At 41.1% G+C, this 17,374-nt stretch overlaps 1 protein-coding gene across 1 annotated transcript in view; it reads right to left on the bottom strand.

The window, feature by feature from the left end:
- The window catches only part of LOC117521254 (receptor-type tyrosine-protein phosphatase delta-like), a 188,489-nt gene that overhangs the window by 79,256 nt on the left and 91,859 nt on the right, over positions 1–17,374 (bottom strand). Inside the window, 5 exon segments of the mRNA XM_034182585.1 lie at positions 3,518–3,654; positions 6,916–7,117; positions 9,321–9,700; positions 10,773–11,042; positions 12,375–12,389. Of these exon segments, the coding sequence (XP_034038476.1) occupies positions 3,518–3,654; positions 6,916–7,117; positions 9,321–9,700; positions 10,773–11,042; positions 12,375–12,389 (1,004 nt within the window).

Here is a 17,374-nt window from a genome sequence, read left to right as displayed (position 1 = left end):
AGTTGATGTGGGCTTGAATCAGCAGGTGCCGCTCTGGTTATGACGTAGCAGCAATATGGCTGCAGCTGAGTGCTGAAATAGAGCGCAGGCTTCAGACAGCTGTAGTTTATACTTCACCAACTTCAGCAACTTAAGTGGCTGATTTCATATCATTTTTGCTCATAGCAAATCACCCACAAAACTGTGTCTGCTCCAAATGTTTGGATTGCCCATGCAATGTAGCACTCATTATATGGGATCTTAAATCAGGCCGTAAGCACAGACCTGACTGTATATAATATCATATAGACGTGTCTGCCACCTGCTGGATGGTTAGTGAATACTGGATTGAAGATGGATGAGGAGCACCTGTTGTTGCCAGTAGCTGGGTTTCCATTACAGATTTGCCCAAAAGTTAAGCAATATTTTAACAATATTGACAAAATGCTACAATATATTGAAATGACAGTGCTTCCATCGCGTGATGTTATGAGACCGACGTTTTTAGTCCTTTCTTTCCAGCAAGGCCCTTGTGAGAACTTTAATTCCAATAGTCATGGTGATGGATTGGTAAGTCCTGCTAGTATTGCTATGATGTCATCATTTATGGACTGCATTTATAGAGCTCTTTTCCATGTGTATCAGACGCTCAAAGCACTTTACAATGATACCTCGCTAAATTCAGTTCTGCTAACTTTTATTCCGCTAACGTTTTTTTGCTGGCATCAGGGGCGTAGGTTTGCATATGGACCATAGGGACAAGTCACAACCAATATTTTGGGATGGCAAAATAGTCCCTACCAATATTTAGCATTTTTTTTATATAACAAAATCATTCACTATTCTTTTGCAAACTCGATACTATAATTTTAGTCGTCACGTTTTGTGTTTTCGACGTGCCAGAGTGACAGGGTTACCCATGTTGCAAATTCATTGGCTCACGTTCTTCTCACATGGACGTAAACAAAGCGCATCTCGTGGCAGGCAGTGCTTAATTTGTAAAGTGGGAGGTCCCGGAGTGCAGAGGATGGGTAGCTCCGGTGCAGTGTTGCCAGTGTTGGAAAAAAAATCCAATATGTACGATAATTTCAGTTGGTTGCCCAAACACGCATCTCTCTCTGACACCCAAGAATCATTTTGCAGGCGTTGCACTCAGGCGGCATCAAAGACACACCACACACAGGGCTGCTGCTGGCTTTGGGCGACCGGGACAAAGTAATTTGAAAGCCCGCCCCCTCTCCATACAAAGTAATGAGTTCCCATCCAATCTCTGCCATGACAGGAAGATTCCCCAACCAACAACATCTTCTTTTTTTTTTCGAAACTTTATTTCAATAAATGCAATAACAAACGAACAAAACACAAGAGCAAAGAGATATACAAGAAAAATAAAAAAAGTTCAAGTTCCTTATGGAGGTGTCAACATTTTTCCTGTGTTCAACAAAATCTGCACAAGTGGCCATGGCATCGGATGACGACAGCGACCTCGAGGTTGAATTTGACTCTTTCTAGTCTGGTAATTAACACATGTTTGTGTTACTTCACAGAAAAAAAAAAAAATCTTTCTAGTCTGGTAGTGCATTTGCGTTCTTTTTGTGCCATAGTTTCCCCATTACTATAATTACTGTTTAAAAATGTGACATAAAATTCTTTGTAAATTAAAAAAATGCTAAAATAGCTACGTTGTATGTGTTTTGTTTGTGTACGATAATTTCTTCCAAAATATGATAATTTTGACGTTTTGGTACAATAGTTTCATATTTCATATCTGGTAACACTGCTCCGGTGCAGAAAAACAAGAAGGGCGGGGGGCTTGCGAACAATGCTGTGCGCCACACTTAAAATAAACTGCACACCCACACAAACACGCACACACACCTTCACAAATGACACTAACACCCTGCCTTTTCTTCAAAAATTACTACATTTATGTTTGCTGTCTGTCTCTATACTTTTCTGTCACTTTTGCGCTCTTTTTCATACTTTTCCCTCGTTTCAAAAGTCACCGAACGCACTTTACCGTAATATATGCAACATATAGCATACTGTTGGAAAGCACGGGTTCTTGGCTTGCTGTCAGTGTTGAAATTTTTCAGAGTGAGGGCTTACATGAGAACTTACGGTAATGAGAATCAGCGGCGCACTAGTGTGAAACTTACGTGTTTTTCCTCTGCGTTATGACATCACAGGCTTACGTTTACTGTAATACACCATATATCATTGGAAAGCCCTTTTTTTTTGGCATATTAGGTTGCCAGATACCTACAACTGCATTATTGATGAAGAGAATAGATTATACATCTTGGTTGCAAAAACGTTTTTTTTGTATTAGCTCCACAAGTATTTTTTTTGTTGTCTTGTTCTCTCAGGTGTAGGCCTATAGAATAGATTCGTGATTTTGGGTGCAATTTTGTTATTTAAGCTATTTGTTTGTTTGCCTACACACTTAATATTGTAAATAAAGTGTTAAATTATTCAGCATTATGTCGTCATATGTTATGTATTATGCAGTACTTGTGCGTCTAATGGTATGAGTGGGTTAGGGGGTGGTGGTGGTGGGCATGGGGGCCGGGGGGGTGGGGGTGGTATTGTCCCTACCAAAGCTGAGACCAAACCTATGCCCTTGGCTGGCATAGTTAGTAAAGCCGAACAGTCAAAAACGTTTGTAAACCCTAAAATCATACATGCTGGTTCCTGTCTGTTAAATGCTTTGCAGCACTCAAACGGCTGTGAGGAGCTGAGCTCAACTCTTTCCAGTCTGGCTGATTTTCCAGTTTTGAACCGAAGATCCTCTGGTCTGAAGCCAAACCGCTTAACCACCATCACCACCTTGCAAAAACACTTTTTTCAAGGACTGACAAGTTCCCTGTCTGTTACTCAGCCAACACATATTTAGAATGTCATGTCACGCTTTTTGTACATCATGTGATGAGTATTGGGCGTTTCCATTACAGTTTTGCAATATATGGCTTTTTAAAATTGCCTGAAAAGCCATGTCATGTGAGCATAAAATCCTTTATGCAATATTTGAGAGATTTTAAAAAAAAATGTGTTTCCAGTCAGCAAATTTTCAATTCACTACTTGAAATGAGCCTCCATGGCCCCCATGATGGGTCATGGAGAGAGAGAGAGAGAAAGAGAGAGAGAGAGAGAGAGAGAGAGAGAGAGAGAGAGAGAGAGAGAGAGAGAGAGAGAGAGAGAGAGAGAGAACATTTCAGCACAGAAATGTACTAATTCAGACTTTCGAGCGATAACTTCCTACCTTTTGATTGTTTCATAGCGGTTATGGCCTAAAACTGAAATAAGACAGTCTCACCTCCACACAACCCCGGTGAAAGAATTTTGTATACTTTTAGCTAAAGAAGGCACTTCATCCTTCTCTATCTCTATCAATATAATAGTGATTTTTAAGTTATATGTAACAGGGATGACTTGGTTCTCACTTTCTATCATTTCCGATGCCTAGGCCTGGTAAAGAAAAAGAGGGAGGAGTCTGTCACTGCAAACAGACTTAAGGAAGTAATGTGAGAAGTCTTACCAAACTGCCAAACCTGACAGGTTTGTAGAGTAGCTCGTAGTTGACGATGCCCTCCTTGGTGTACGCAGGCTCCCAGGTCAGCTCAATGCTGGTGTCAGTCACTCTACCAACCTTAAATTTCCCTGGCTGTCCTGGGACTAATGGAGACAGGACAAATTACAGTCAAATTTGATGCCACATTTATGCTCCTCATCAGTCTTTTGCAAATTCACATCTACTTTATGATAAATAAATATTCTTTAAATAAGAAGCGCTTGCTTAAGCCACCAACATGTGCTTGGCTGCTGAGTTAACTATCAGAGTGCAAAATATTAAAGAATTTGAACGGACCATCTTAATTCTATTTATGGAAATCTGTGCAGTTAATGCATTTTTTTCATAAAAAGTAAGAAACAAAACAAACAAGAAAACAAAAAAGGGCACACTGGGTGTTGCTCCTGAACCCTTCAAATGTTTATATATATATATATATATATATATATATATATATATATATATATGTAGATAGAGAGATAGATAGATAGTTGTACGATGATTTATGCAAATTTGCATGAGTTCATATCACATAAACAGGAATGACATGCCTAATATTACAGAGTGATAAACAGCAGGAACAATTTGACAGACCTTCCTGTTTGTATATAAAATGTGCAAAACACTAAAGCACATTTTTTCTTTCAATTTAGTAATTATTGTCATAAGTCATCATCTACCTTTGGCTATATAGTGATTATGCAATAATGACTGTTATGGAGGTTTTTCTTCCATCAACATGTGAATGCAGCATAATCCTCTCTCTCTCTGAGGGTCATGTGTGCAACTTCACAAGCTGTCATGGTGACATGAGTAGCAGTGAAAGACATTTCTATCTGTTCATTTAATTTTCCTCTCCATTCATTACCGTTAACTGTTGTTTCCTGACTTGTCCAGCTTATTTGCAAAGCATGTAAGCGTTGTGAGGTTATGTTTTCACCTGTGTCTGTCAGCTTGTTTACAGGATTACTCAAAAAAGAATACCCATGATGAATCCTGAAGGAAAGGCTGAGAATAACCTGAAAAGAAACCTTTACATTTTGCTCTAGATAAGAACATAAAGATTGACCCAAGAAGCTGAAATAATATTTTCACCTCAAATATGTGAAATTTGGCAAAGGCAGGTCTCTAGAATATAGGCTTTTTTTCTATATCAGTTCTTTGTGACATCACAAGTTGAGACTGCTGAGATGAAAGGAAAACATTTTGCAATCTTATGGAAAGCAAAGAAAGCGATGAAATCAAATTTTAAACCCCTTTGATTCACTATAAAAATTTCAGCAACTACACTCAGAAAAAACTGATGCATTGGATGAATTCAATTCAATTATGAGCAGGATTTCCATCTAATAAATATATGTAGGCTCAACTTAAATAAAGCACATCCATGCAAGATAATTTAATTTAATTTAATTTAGTTTGGGCTACATATATTTATGTGGAAATCCTGCCCATAATTGAACTGAGTTCATCCAATGAGTTATTTGTTTGTGTGATACACTCAAAAAACTGACTCATTGGATTGGATTTCCATCTAATAAATATAAATATATAATTGAATTGAGTTCATTCAATGAGCCATTTTTTTTAGTGTATTCACTGTATGAAGAACTATCATTTCATAAATTTTCTTCAAGATTGGTCACCCACTTCCTGAGATATACTGCAGTATCCACTGTCAAACATCAATAAAGAGATAGCAGTGATCATATAACCTCTACCCATCTCCTGTCAGTAGACGTAAGTCCTATATGGATGATTCTTAGACTACGGGCACTTATTATGATTTGATCATATTGTATGAAAAACAGAAAAAAAGGGAAATTTCACACTTTTATAGTTATCTTTACAATGAAAGTGTGTTAAGAAATTTGTTCTAGTAGTCTATAATGACTTTTTCACCCTTTTTTCAGCATCATTATATGCAAATATTGCCATTTTGTGCTTGTCCCACACCCAGACTTGTGATCTTCAATGATAAAAATGAATGATAAAGAAATGTTTTTTCTAATGTTTTAAAATATCTCTGAATAAAATATCAGTAAAATAATCAAAACATAATTGGGGTATTCAATGTCATACAACTGTTGTGATTCTTTTAAACAAAATGTAGTTGTCCCACACTATTGCCGTAATTTCCACCACAACACTGTAATGTCCCTTTAAACAGTTTGTATGAAAGATTGTTTGGGTAGTTCCTATGGAGATAAACAGTGACATCAGAGCACATGTATATAGCGCCAAATCATAACAAACAGTTGCCCCAAGGCGCTTTATATTGTAAGGCAATGGTGTGGTGGAAATTACATTTACAAGGCCAATAGTGCCTGTAGTTAAAGAATCACCCATATAGGGCCTGAGGCCCATTTATCTCAGTGCTTATCCTTGGATACCACAGCAAAGAGTCCACAACGTCTCTAGGGCGGGTTGCCAGTCTAATGCAAGTTGCTTCCCATCTTAAGGCCAGTACCCATTTGCAGCTGGTTGGACTGGACCAATGCAGAGCCTTGTCCAAGGACACAGACAGGTGGTACAACTGGATATCAAATCCAGGTTTACATTATTGGTAGCCAAAATACTTATTCCACTGCTCTGCCAGTAGGTGGAGGCTATAACATCCGATAACAAATAAAGACCCTTCTTTAGAACATCTATTGTCAACATTCTGTTTGCACAAGGGTTGAATGTCAGTTTCTAAGCCTCATCATGAACAGGTGCAGTGAGGCGGATCAAACTTCATCAACAGGATGTCATTACTAATCCTTTATTAATACAGTATGCACTATTAACAAATTTATAATGGTTGTCTTTTCTTTCATCAGAATGGATAAATTTAAATTGGTGAACTGATGCTTCATAAAATCAGGAATTTAGCAAAAGCCACTTTTGGGGGTGGGGGTGGTAACTGTCTCTTAATTTACCACTGTCAATAATTGGGTGTCCAAATTTATACATGGCAACATAATGACGTCTGCTGTGGATGACTGCAGACTTTAATGGCTGATGAAATGATGGAAAATGTGCATGCTATAGTCATGGCATTTGATGCCTCACTGGGAGGGAAATAGCGGCGGTTTTGCAGATAACCCAAGAACAGGTTTGGCTCATCCTCTGTGAAAGTCTTGGCATGATAATTTTGTCATCATGCTGGGTCTCCAGATTGTTGGCCGCCAATCAGAAATGACAAGTGTGATTATCAAAACAAAATTTGGAGCTGTTTGAATCAGATCCCAAGGCTTTTGTTGTACAATTCATAAATGAAGGTGCAATGTGGGTCAACCACTTTAACCCAAATACTGTATAAAGAACAGTCCATGCACATCACACTTCAGACAGCTACCAACTGTTATTATTAAATTACTCGCCTCCGGGCATGACTTTAACATGGACAGGGTCAGAGTACGGTCCATCCCCTACAGAGGTGAAAGCAAGGACCTGGATGGTGTAGGTTTCTGATGTCACCAGGTTCTGAATGGTGGTGATCATGCTGTCCTGGACATTATGAATCTGCCACTCATTCATAGGCCGGGATGGGTCCATGGTATAGTACACGCGGTAGCCCTTCACCTAAAACAAGGAAGTAAGACCACAAAATAAAATGTAATGCACATTTCACATTGTTGGACTGGGAACTGATTTAAGGTTACTTTTAACTTGGCATTATTCTCTTCCCCTTAATCCAACTGCATTGTACGCACAGTAATCCATCAATGTTCTTACCACATACCATCTAGAATTCATCACTGTTAAGTTTATCAATGATAATTCATTATTTACTTTTATATTAGCCAAAACAGTGAGGCGGACTTGTTTAACCATAAGCTGGTGTCTCCTAACCTGTGGTGTTCTCATGTATTTCACTTTATATAACACCTAAATAGATCCTTGTCATTTGATTGGCTGTTTGTATGTCATGTGATATTGATCATCTGTCCCATTTGCAGTTTCGTTCCATTCAGTGTGCAATTTTGGTTCCATTTACCCCACAATTTTGGATGTTTTGCATCATTGTACACCGCGACCACCTTGACACGGTGATGGCGCTTAGTTTAAAAAAACAAACATAGCGGGGTTTGTTTTGGTGGCGATTTGAATGAGCTTAATGACAGTGCTCATTCTTCTAACACAAAAAAACAAATCCAGTATGCCGTAAGCCGTCTGGAGGCATTTTCAGTATTCACTGGGACGTCTCGACCTAAAGTAGAACTGCTGTCGGATGAAGAGCTTGACACACATCTGTCGCAATTTTTTTGCTGGACTGAGGAAAGCAGATGGCAGTCTGCACACAAACAATTTTGGATTGGATTGTTTTTGAACTGTCTGACTGTTTTTGCAAGTTGTCTTAGAACAATTTTGGATTGGACTGCTATTCAAAGTTCATGTTGGACTGTTTGGAACCTCTTGATCTCAAAGGAACAGTGACAAACATCAAAATGTAAGTCCCTTTTCTCTAATGTATAAATTAATAAAGTATCAAATGACAAGGATCTGTTTTAGGTGTTATATAAAACAAATAATGAATGTTTTTCTTTTGCACAATGGAAAGACTATTTCAAATAGTCTGTTAGGGCTGTTAGGATGAAGTTGGGATGAATTGCTGGACAAATTTCTGACGCAATTTTCGCTGGACTGAGTATACGGCAGTCTGTACGTGAAGTCAGTGTATGACATCACGGACTACATCGTCAGAATTGTTTTTGAACTATCTGACTGTTTTTGAAAGTTGACTGGGAACAATTTTGGACTCCTATTAAAGTTCGGAATTGTTTGGAACCTGTTGATGTTAAAGGACCAGTGACACACACTAAAATGTAAGTCCCTTTTCTGTTTATAAATTAATAAAATATCAAATGACAAGGATCTATTACCATTCAGCTTCGCCTTGTTGAATGGTACGTTCCATCTTTCACCACTGAACTCATAAACATTCATTATTTGTATATTGAGCAACATGCTGTCCTCACTTTTGCTTTCCTTTTGGCTGCCCTCGGCTGCTCAGGGTCACTGTAGCCCCCCCCACAGAACCACATTGGGATTTTGCACAAGTTTTATGCTGGATGCCTTTCCTGATGCAGCTCCAGTGCCATGTGGAGAAACATGCTCACAGCACATGATGTTCCCAAGCAGTGTTCCAGCCAAGTACTAATCAGAGACTACTCCTCCCCATTTGTGAGATCTGATAGCATCAGATGTACTTCGAGCAGCGTGGCTGCAGCTATAATGTCTTCACTTTCAGGTTGATAAACCCATACAAACTTTAAATATCCTGTGACTACAGTTCATCATTAGTATACTGCCTATGAGGTCTGTGTAAAGACCGTCCACAATGTCATTTACTGACCATTAGCATTCCTTATTATCTGTATAATTCCCACGTGCTCTGTGTTAAATTTTGCACGTGTTTGATCTTATAGTTAGGTATGCTGGAAAAAGAAAGTGGCCTAAGAGGGAATACTCTTGACTGAGAGCAGACAGTCCAATTAATTTTTCTTTCTTTAGAGAGCAGGGGAAGTAGCAAGGGGGTTACAGGAGGGAAATAACTGACAAAAAGTCCTTACAGAGGGCAGCATTGTGCACACTGGAATAAAGTTCTCAATGATTAATTCTGTTTTAGCTTTCACATTTGAATCTTGATCAGAATATTTTGAACAATGCAAGCTTGAAATACTCTGAATCCTTTGTGAGAGTAGTGGGTTTGTCTTGTTGTGATGTTGTTTAAATGGCATTGGTTGTCATATGACATAAAAAATATTGATAATTTCAGTCCTACCTGTCCATTGGGCTCCTCTGGTTCCTCCCAGCGGACCATAACGGTGTTCTCAGAAATAATGTGGGCCTGGACATTTCGAGGTGGACTGGCAGGGGCTTGCTCTCCTGTACGAGCCTCCACGCGCATTGAGGGGGGGCCTTGCCCAATGCTGTTGAAAGCTGACACTCGGATTTCATACTCAGTATTGGGGTACAGTCCTCCGATGCTGTAGCGGGTGGTGGTGATGCTGTCCACGGTCTCGTACTTGCTGTCTGGGCCTTTAGCTCGATACTGGATGATGTAGTAGGAGACAGGATCAGGGTTGCCGGAGTCCCAGGTGATGGTCACACTGGTAGCAGTGGTTTCCGTGACAATGGGTGTACCAGGAGGCTTTGGCAAAGCTGGGGATGGGATAAATGAGAGATAAAAATTAATTAAAACTCTGAAGGAGATATTTCATTAAATGGCCTCAGTAACATAAGGTCATGCTGATAAGAAGAAGTAAGTACTTATATAAGTCCCAAGGCCCATTGGATTGGTGGTTAGCTGTAGATACTGTAACCTCAAATGGACAGGAGTCTATGACTTCCCCTTAGAATCTCAATCCATCGCCGGGTACTTTCCCAGCCAAGGGTGGTATCATTTATAGCTGGGTGAATTGGAACAATGTAGATGAAATTCTTTGTCCAAGGACACAGACATGTACCCTGGAGCACACACATGGAATCAATCCCCAGTCTGTGTAATGGTAGTCCAACCGCTATCCCTCAGATCAACCGATCTTCAAAGCAGTCATCACACATGGAATCAATCCCCAGTCTGTGTAATGGTAGTCCAACCCCTATCCCTCAGATCAACCGATCTTCAAAGCAGTCATCAGAAAAGGGGACAAAGTTGATGTAAATGACTTGGCATATGGTATGGTTGTTGGTGCTGGACAGGCTGGTTTGAATATTTCACCAACCTCTGATCTACTGGGATGTTCATGCACAACCGGCACTAGGGTCCAAAGAAAATGTAAGCATCTAGTAAGCAGCTGTTCTCTGGGCAAAAATGCCTTGTTGTTGGCAGAGGTCAGAGAAGAATAGCCAGACTAGTTTGAGCTGATAGAAAGGCACCAACAACTAAAACAATCACTCTTTTCTACTAAGGCATGCAGAAGGGCATCTCTGACTACACAACATGCCAAACCTTGAATCAGAAGGGCTACAGCAGCACAAGACCACAGCAGGTGGTGCCTGTCGGCTAAGAACTGGAATCTGAGATGATTGAGGGCATAGTTCACCAAATTTGGACAGTGGAAGGATGGAAAAATGTTGCCTGGTGTGATGAATCTAAAATTCTCAGTGAAATATACTTGTAAAGTAGGTTTGGCTTGCACGGGTCATAAAGCACCTTTCCATTTGTTATGCCATTGAAAGCAAGCAATCATACGACTCTGGAGATGTGAATCAGCGTTAAAGTGTCACTTACTCTTAACTAAAACCTGAGCAATGGCCTCGATGATACCCAGACTGCTCATGGCCACACACGTATAATTTGCCGATTCCCGGACACCATTGAGCTCCAGTACATTTCGACCAATCGGCATTTCATCCTCGGGGGTCAGGTCCTCACTGCCCAGCATCCACTTGACGTAAGGCATGGGCGAACCCACTGCCACACAGGTGATGTTGACACTCCCTCCTGGCATGATCTCATGGTTGGAAGGGAGAATGGAGAAACGAGGAGGCACGCGGCGTACTGGGAAAGGAGGAGAGTTGAGGGGTAGAAAGGACGGAACAGGGTGAGGGCAAGGAGGGGAGGAGAGAAGAGTAGGGAAAGGAGTGAGGAGAAGAAGGGAAAGAAGAAGGGGCGAGCAAGGGAGAGAGTGAGGAGGAAAGAGATGAGAGAGAGAGAGCAAGCAGAAAACAACAAAGAGAGCAAGAGAAAGAGAGAGGAGAGGTAACAGGAAGGGGAAGAATGAAGTTCAGGGTTTTTACAGAAAACTACAAAGGGTTAGTTCAAGTTTAGTCCCAATTACTTTATGGTACTGATGATTCCAACAGAAAGACACAAATCTTGTGTTGAGCTCAACCAATCAGAGTGAGCTGCCTAATCAAAAGAAAATAGTGACAAACTCTTGAGTTTCATTTCAGCCAGGACATGACACCTATAGTCAGTTTCTCCGCAACCATCTGCTGCGTGTAAATAAAAACTTCATGTTGCAAACAGAGCTGTGTTACGGCACACCCGCTCCGTATGATGACTAAACGCTAAACTTTTCTCCGAACTTTACTTTAGTGCACCTTGAGGTGTTTTTGCAGAAGATGAGCCTTGTTTTAGAGAGAGAGAAAGAGAGAGAGAGTGAGAGAGAGAGCGAGAGCGTCACGGGGGCAAATCAATAGGTCCTGCCTACTATTTGCGTCCTCGCGAGGAGGAGAAAAGTGGTGAGTTGAATCCAATAGAGCATCTATCTGTGCTCGCTTGACCATATTTTAGGGGAGAAGATGCACCGAGAGACTGAACTTTAGGTTATTTGCATGCCTGGGCGACTCAAGAGGAATAAAATGGTGGAGCAACACAACGAAGAGAACGGAGAACTGAAGAGCGAGAGGAAAGCAAGAGAAAGAAGCAGGATAAGAGAGGAAAAAACAGAGAGAGAGAGAGAGAGAGAGAGAGAGAGGGAGAGAGAGAGAGAGAGAGAGAGAGAGAGAGAGAGAGAGAGAGAGAGAGAGAGAGAGAGAGAGAGAGAGAGAGAGAGAGGCAGCTCTACTTCTCTTCCAGACAATGACAGGCAATGTGGCAAAGGACAGCCACATTGTACAACAAGATTCTGTACAATACATAGGATTCATAAGTGATACAGTGTGTCATCAAATGAAAATGTGGACAGGAGTGGACTGAGGGTTCTAACAGGCGTAAGAACAGTGATCATTAGACACATTAAGAAAAGAACACCAAGACAGCATGAAAGAGTGGTGGTGGGTGGGGGGGGGGGGGGGGGGGTGGGTGTGGAGGGAGGACAAGTGCCAGTGAAGGAGAGATATGTGAGGTTGTATGTGCATATGTTTATAAGTTAATAAACTTATGTACATGTGTCTGTCGCTCCTACACATCAGGGTGCAGACAGAATGCAGAAGAAGAAGAAAAAAAGGACAGGAAAAGGAGGAGAGGTGGGAAAAGACAGGGAGGTGGAGATAAAGAGAGGATTAGAAAAGGGTTTGGGGCAAAGAAGGGGAAAGGGGGGAAGAAGAGAGGAGCGAGGAAGAAGAAAACACATGGATCTATTTAAAAACACGGCTATATCAGAGTCAGGGCCATTCAGAAGGTGCTTCAAACGTAAGAAAAAGAAAGGCTGTCGGATGCTGAAGAAACACAGGAGGGGATACCCCAGAGTCACAACACAAAAAACAGAGAGAGAGAGAGAGAGAGAAACAGACAAACACCGCTGGATGATAAAGAGAGAATGTAAAGGGAAGGCAAACACAGCAGAAATATTATCAGCTCAACACCGGGAAGCCCATATGAATCAGAAAACATAAAAAAGGCCAAAAGAAACCAAAACTACAGGACGCAAATCGACTAAAAGCTACAATCACTTCAAATAAAATGATAACGTTACTGAAAATAACATTCAAGCAATGGTAACGTACAGAAAAACTGCGTGTAACGAGATTTTAAGAAGAGCATAACTATACTCAACAAAAATATAAACGCAACACTTTTGGTTTTGCTCCCATTTTGTATGAGATGAACTCAAAGATCTAAAACTTTTTCCACATCCACAATATCACCATTTCCCTCAAATATTGTTCACAAACCAGTCGAAATCTGCGATAGTGAGCACTTCTCCTTTGCTGAGATAATCCATCCCACCTCACAGGTGTGCCATATCAAGATGCTGATTAGACACCATGATTAGTGCACAGGTGTGCCTTAGACTGCCCACAATAAAAGGCCACTCTGAAATGTGCAGTTTTGTTTTATTGGGGGGGATACCAGTCAGTATCTGGTGTGACCACCATTTGCCTCATGCAGTGCAACACATCTCCTTCGCATCATCCGTGAAGAGAACACCTCTCCAACGTGCCAAACGCCAGCGAATGTGAGCATTTGCCCACTCAAGTCTGTTATGATGACGAACTGGAGTCAGGTCGAGACCCCGATGAGGACGGCGAGCATGCAGATGAGCTTCCCTGAGACGGTTTCTGACAGTTTGTGCAGAAATTCTTTGGTTATGCAAACCGATTGTTTCAGCAGCTGTCTGAGTGGCTGGTCTCAGACGATCTTGGAGGTGAACATGCTGGATGTGGAGGTCCTGGGCTGGTGTGGTTACATGTGGTCTGCGGTTGTGAGGCTGGTTGGATGTACTGCCAAATTCTCTGAAACGCCTTTGGAGACGGCTTATGGTAGAGAAATGAACATTCAATACACGAGCAACAGCTCTGGTTGACATTCCTGCTGTCAGCATGCCAACTGCACGCTCCCTCAAATCTTGCGACATCTGTGGCATTGTGCTGTGTGATAAAACTGCACCTTTCAGAGTGGCCTTTTATTGTGGGCAGTCTAAGGCACACCTGTGCACTAATCATGGTGTCTAATCAGCATCTTGGTATGGCACACCTGTGAGGTGGGATGGATTATCTCAGCAAAGGAGAAGTGCTCACTATCACAGATTTAGACTGGTTTGTGAACATTATTTGAGGGAAATGGTGATATTGTGTATGTGGAAAAAGTTTTAGATCTTTGAGTTCATCTCATTCAAAATGGGAGCAAAACCAAAAGTGTTGCGTTTATATTTTTGTTGAGTATAGTAGCAATTATAGAAAATGAGCAAAATAACAACCTCTGCTCCTTAACCAGTGCATCATTACGCTGGATCTTCGTGGGTCACATCCCCCTACTCAAAAAATCTGGAGACAGTTGTTAACATTTTCTTCTTTTCTTTCTTTTTTTTTTTTTGCAAACTGTCGTGATGCCGTCATTTCATTTGCAGAAAACAAAAGTCAAAAGACACCCAGAATTGGATACAGAAGTTGAAGACAAGAAAGAGACAAAGAGACAAAAACAGGTAGATCTGTTAGAACGGACATGATTAGGCAGGCGTCTCCTCGTGGAAGCATGCTGAAGACAGATCGCATCCCTGGCAGCAGCAGCAGCGTGCACAAACATACAGCAGGTGCAGTGCAACAAGACACAACGCTGCCCGTTTCATCAGGCAGCCACATTTTTATTATACTTAAGAGCACAAAATTTTACACACAAAATTTAAAAAAGAAAGAAAGAAAGAAAGTGTGCAGAATTAGTGACAGTGAAACTCATGAGTCTTAAGAATGTGACCTGCACTTAGAACCAATATGACAAAAAGACCTTCATTTTTCTTTTCAACCATCTGTCAGCGTGGACACTGCTACTGTACGTACGTGGTTGCTTAGCTGCAACGTTTCTGTCATTACCTGCTCTTACAGTACTGCGTTATATACTTTTGTTCTAATCTGTTGGTGTGATCACAGCAGATGGTCACCCCACCCTAGTCTGGTCTACTTGAGGTTTCTTCCTGTAACACTGGTCAACACAGTTTTTCTTGCATAGAGTTTTTCAACGGATTTTGGGTAATTTGAGGGAGCTGAATCCGAATCTGGTGTTCGTTTTTACTAATCATGTCACATTTTTGAGATATGAAAACATATTTCTCGTATCAGTCATTGAAGAAAAAGCTGCAGTCTCGCACACCTCTTCAGCACCAGAAAATGATATTACGGCTCTTGTTCATGTTTTGCAAACCTGGTTTAAAAACTATGCTCTTGAAGCTGCTTTTGTGTACGATTAGTGGTCTCAAACTTGTGAGTGAACGTTTTTACGTAATCCATCAATATGGAACATGCAGATTGCAAAAAACGTGATTTGATAGAGAAAATTTGAGCTCAAATTCAGATTCAACACCCCAGAATTACCCTAAGTCAGTTCTCAAAGTCCATGCAAGAAAAAAATTAAAAAATTTTTGTTGACCAGGGAAAAATGCAGTTTTTCCTTACTGCAGGTGCCAGTGTGGTTGCTCATGGGGTAAAGATGAGAACTCACAACCAGTTCCAGTTGAGAGCTGGAATCGTGTTCAGAATCATATCAGAATTGTGTTATTTCCTCTTATCAGTGTTGCCATGTTTTTGTGACGGTTTGGTGTTTCAAAAACTTGTTCGTCATGATACCAGACATGAGGTCATAATGTCAACTTCCGCATCTATCTACAAGGAAAAGAGCTGCATTGATGCTAAAAACCTGTGAAGGCCTACATGTTCCACACAGAAAAATGCTCTGTAATCGATAAGGAAATCAATGTCGAAAAAACCCCTGTTATCAATTCCCATTCCTATCATGGTTGGGTGAGGTCTTGACCAGTGATTCCCAAAATGTGGGCTGTGAAGTACTGCAAGTGGGTCACGAGTGGTCATTAAAAAAATTCAACAAAAATGCATCAGGCCAGTCATAGGCAGACCAACCTGGTCTCACGGCAAGTCGTGATTCAACAGCACGAAATATACATTAATCTATTGGTTTGTGATATTGTGACGAAAAGCACCTCATTTTCGTCACGGCAGCACGAATTCATTCTAATTCATTCCGTGAAGGCTGCACGAAATTAAAAGTAAAGCGGGGGGGGGGGGGGGGGTCATTATGGTTAGGGTGGGTAGAAGGAGTAAGATTAGGTTATGGTTAAGGTTAGGGTCGGGGGTAGGAGTAGGGTTAGGAATAGTGAGTTTAAAAAAAACGTCATGAAAATTTGACTCATTTTGTCACAGGAGCACGAAAAAACTGGGCTGGGCGTATGTACCCATGTATTTTTAGCTTCTGGTTTGTAACAAATGTGATATGTGTTCCGGTGTCCCGTCGAGATGAGGTGAACGTCGAGATGAGGTGAACGTCGAGATGAGGTGAACGTCGAGATGAGGTGCGTCGCGCTACTGCGCATGGGGAGATGATGTAACTCGCTTGACGTGCAACTGCGCACGCGCATGCGCATTTTGTTTTTTGTTTTTGTTTTTTCCGTCAAAGTTTTTTTTTTTTATTAATTGTATTCAGTGTATTTATAGCCTAAGCAGGGGTGGTGGCCAAGTGGTTAATGCGCTTGGTTTCAGTTCAGAAGGTTCCGGGTTCAAATCCCACCCCTGCCACATTTCTCCATGTAATGTGGAGTTGCGTCAGGAAGGGCATCCGGCGTAAAACTTGTGCCAATTCAGCATGCAGATCCACCTTGGATTTGCTGTGGCGACCCCGAGTGCAAACAAGGGAGAAGCCGAAGGGACTTACTTACAGTGTATTTATAGCCTAGTAAGTAAAACATTAGGGAGCATAAATGTATGTATATGTATATTTTGCCTGTCGAAATAAGCTAACTCCAGGTTAAAAATACTTATCATTTTATAGTGAGTAGATTTTATACATTACTACGTTCGGACAAGCAATTTATACATTTACTTGCCCATCGAAATAAGCAAACTTCGTCAAGTAATTTTTTCAGTGCACACATATGCAGTTACGCGAGGAACCTTATCTCGACGACGCACCTCATCTCGACAGAACACCGGACCGATTGTCATGGTAACGGGTCTGATATGGAAAAATACTGGATCAGAAATCAGCCAATCAGAGCATGCATAGCGTCGCAGCCATATAATAAATCAGATTATATTTTAAAGTGTAAGCTAAAATAACAGCATCTTCTTCTTTGTCTTTCGGCTGTTCCCGTTAGGGGTCGCCACAGCAGATCAATCGTTTCCATCTCACCCTGTCCTCTGTATCTTCCTCTGTCACACCAACCACCTGCATGTCCTCTCTCAGCACATCCATGAACCTCCTCTTTGGTCTCCCTCTTCTCCTCCTGCCTGGTGGCTCCACCCTCAGCATCCTTCTCCCTATATACCCTGGATCGCTCCTCTGCACATGTCCAAACCATCTCAATCTGGCCTCTCTGACTTTGTCTCCAAACCGTCCCACCTGAGCATATAGAACTAAAATATATGAGAATTATATTACATGTTTTTCTTCATTTATCGGATCCATAATGTGTATATACAACCCCTGGCAAAAATTATGGA

Source organism: Thalassophryne amazonica, chromosome 12 (assembly GCF_902500255.1).
Source record: "Thalassophryne amazonica chromosome 12, fThaAma1.1, whole genome shotgun sequence".
Taxonomy (NCBI): Eukaryota; Metazoa; Chordata; class Actinopteri; order Batrachoidiformes; family Batrachoididae; genus Thalassophryne; species Thalassophryne amazonica.
The sequence above is the reverse complement of the archived record's forward strand: the minus strand, read 5'-3'. Positions and strand labels throughout refer to the sequence as shown.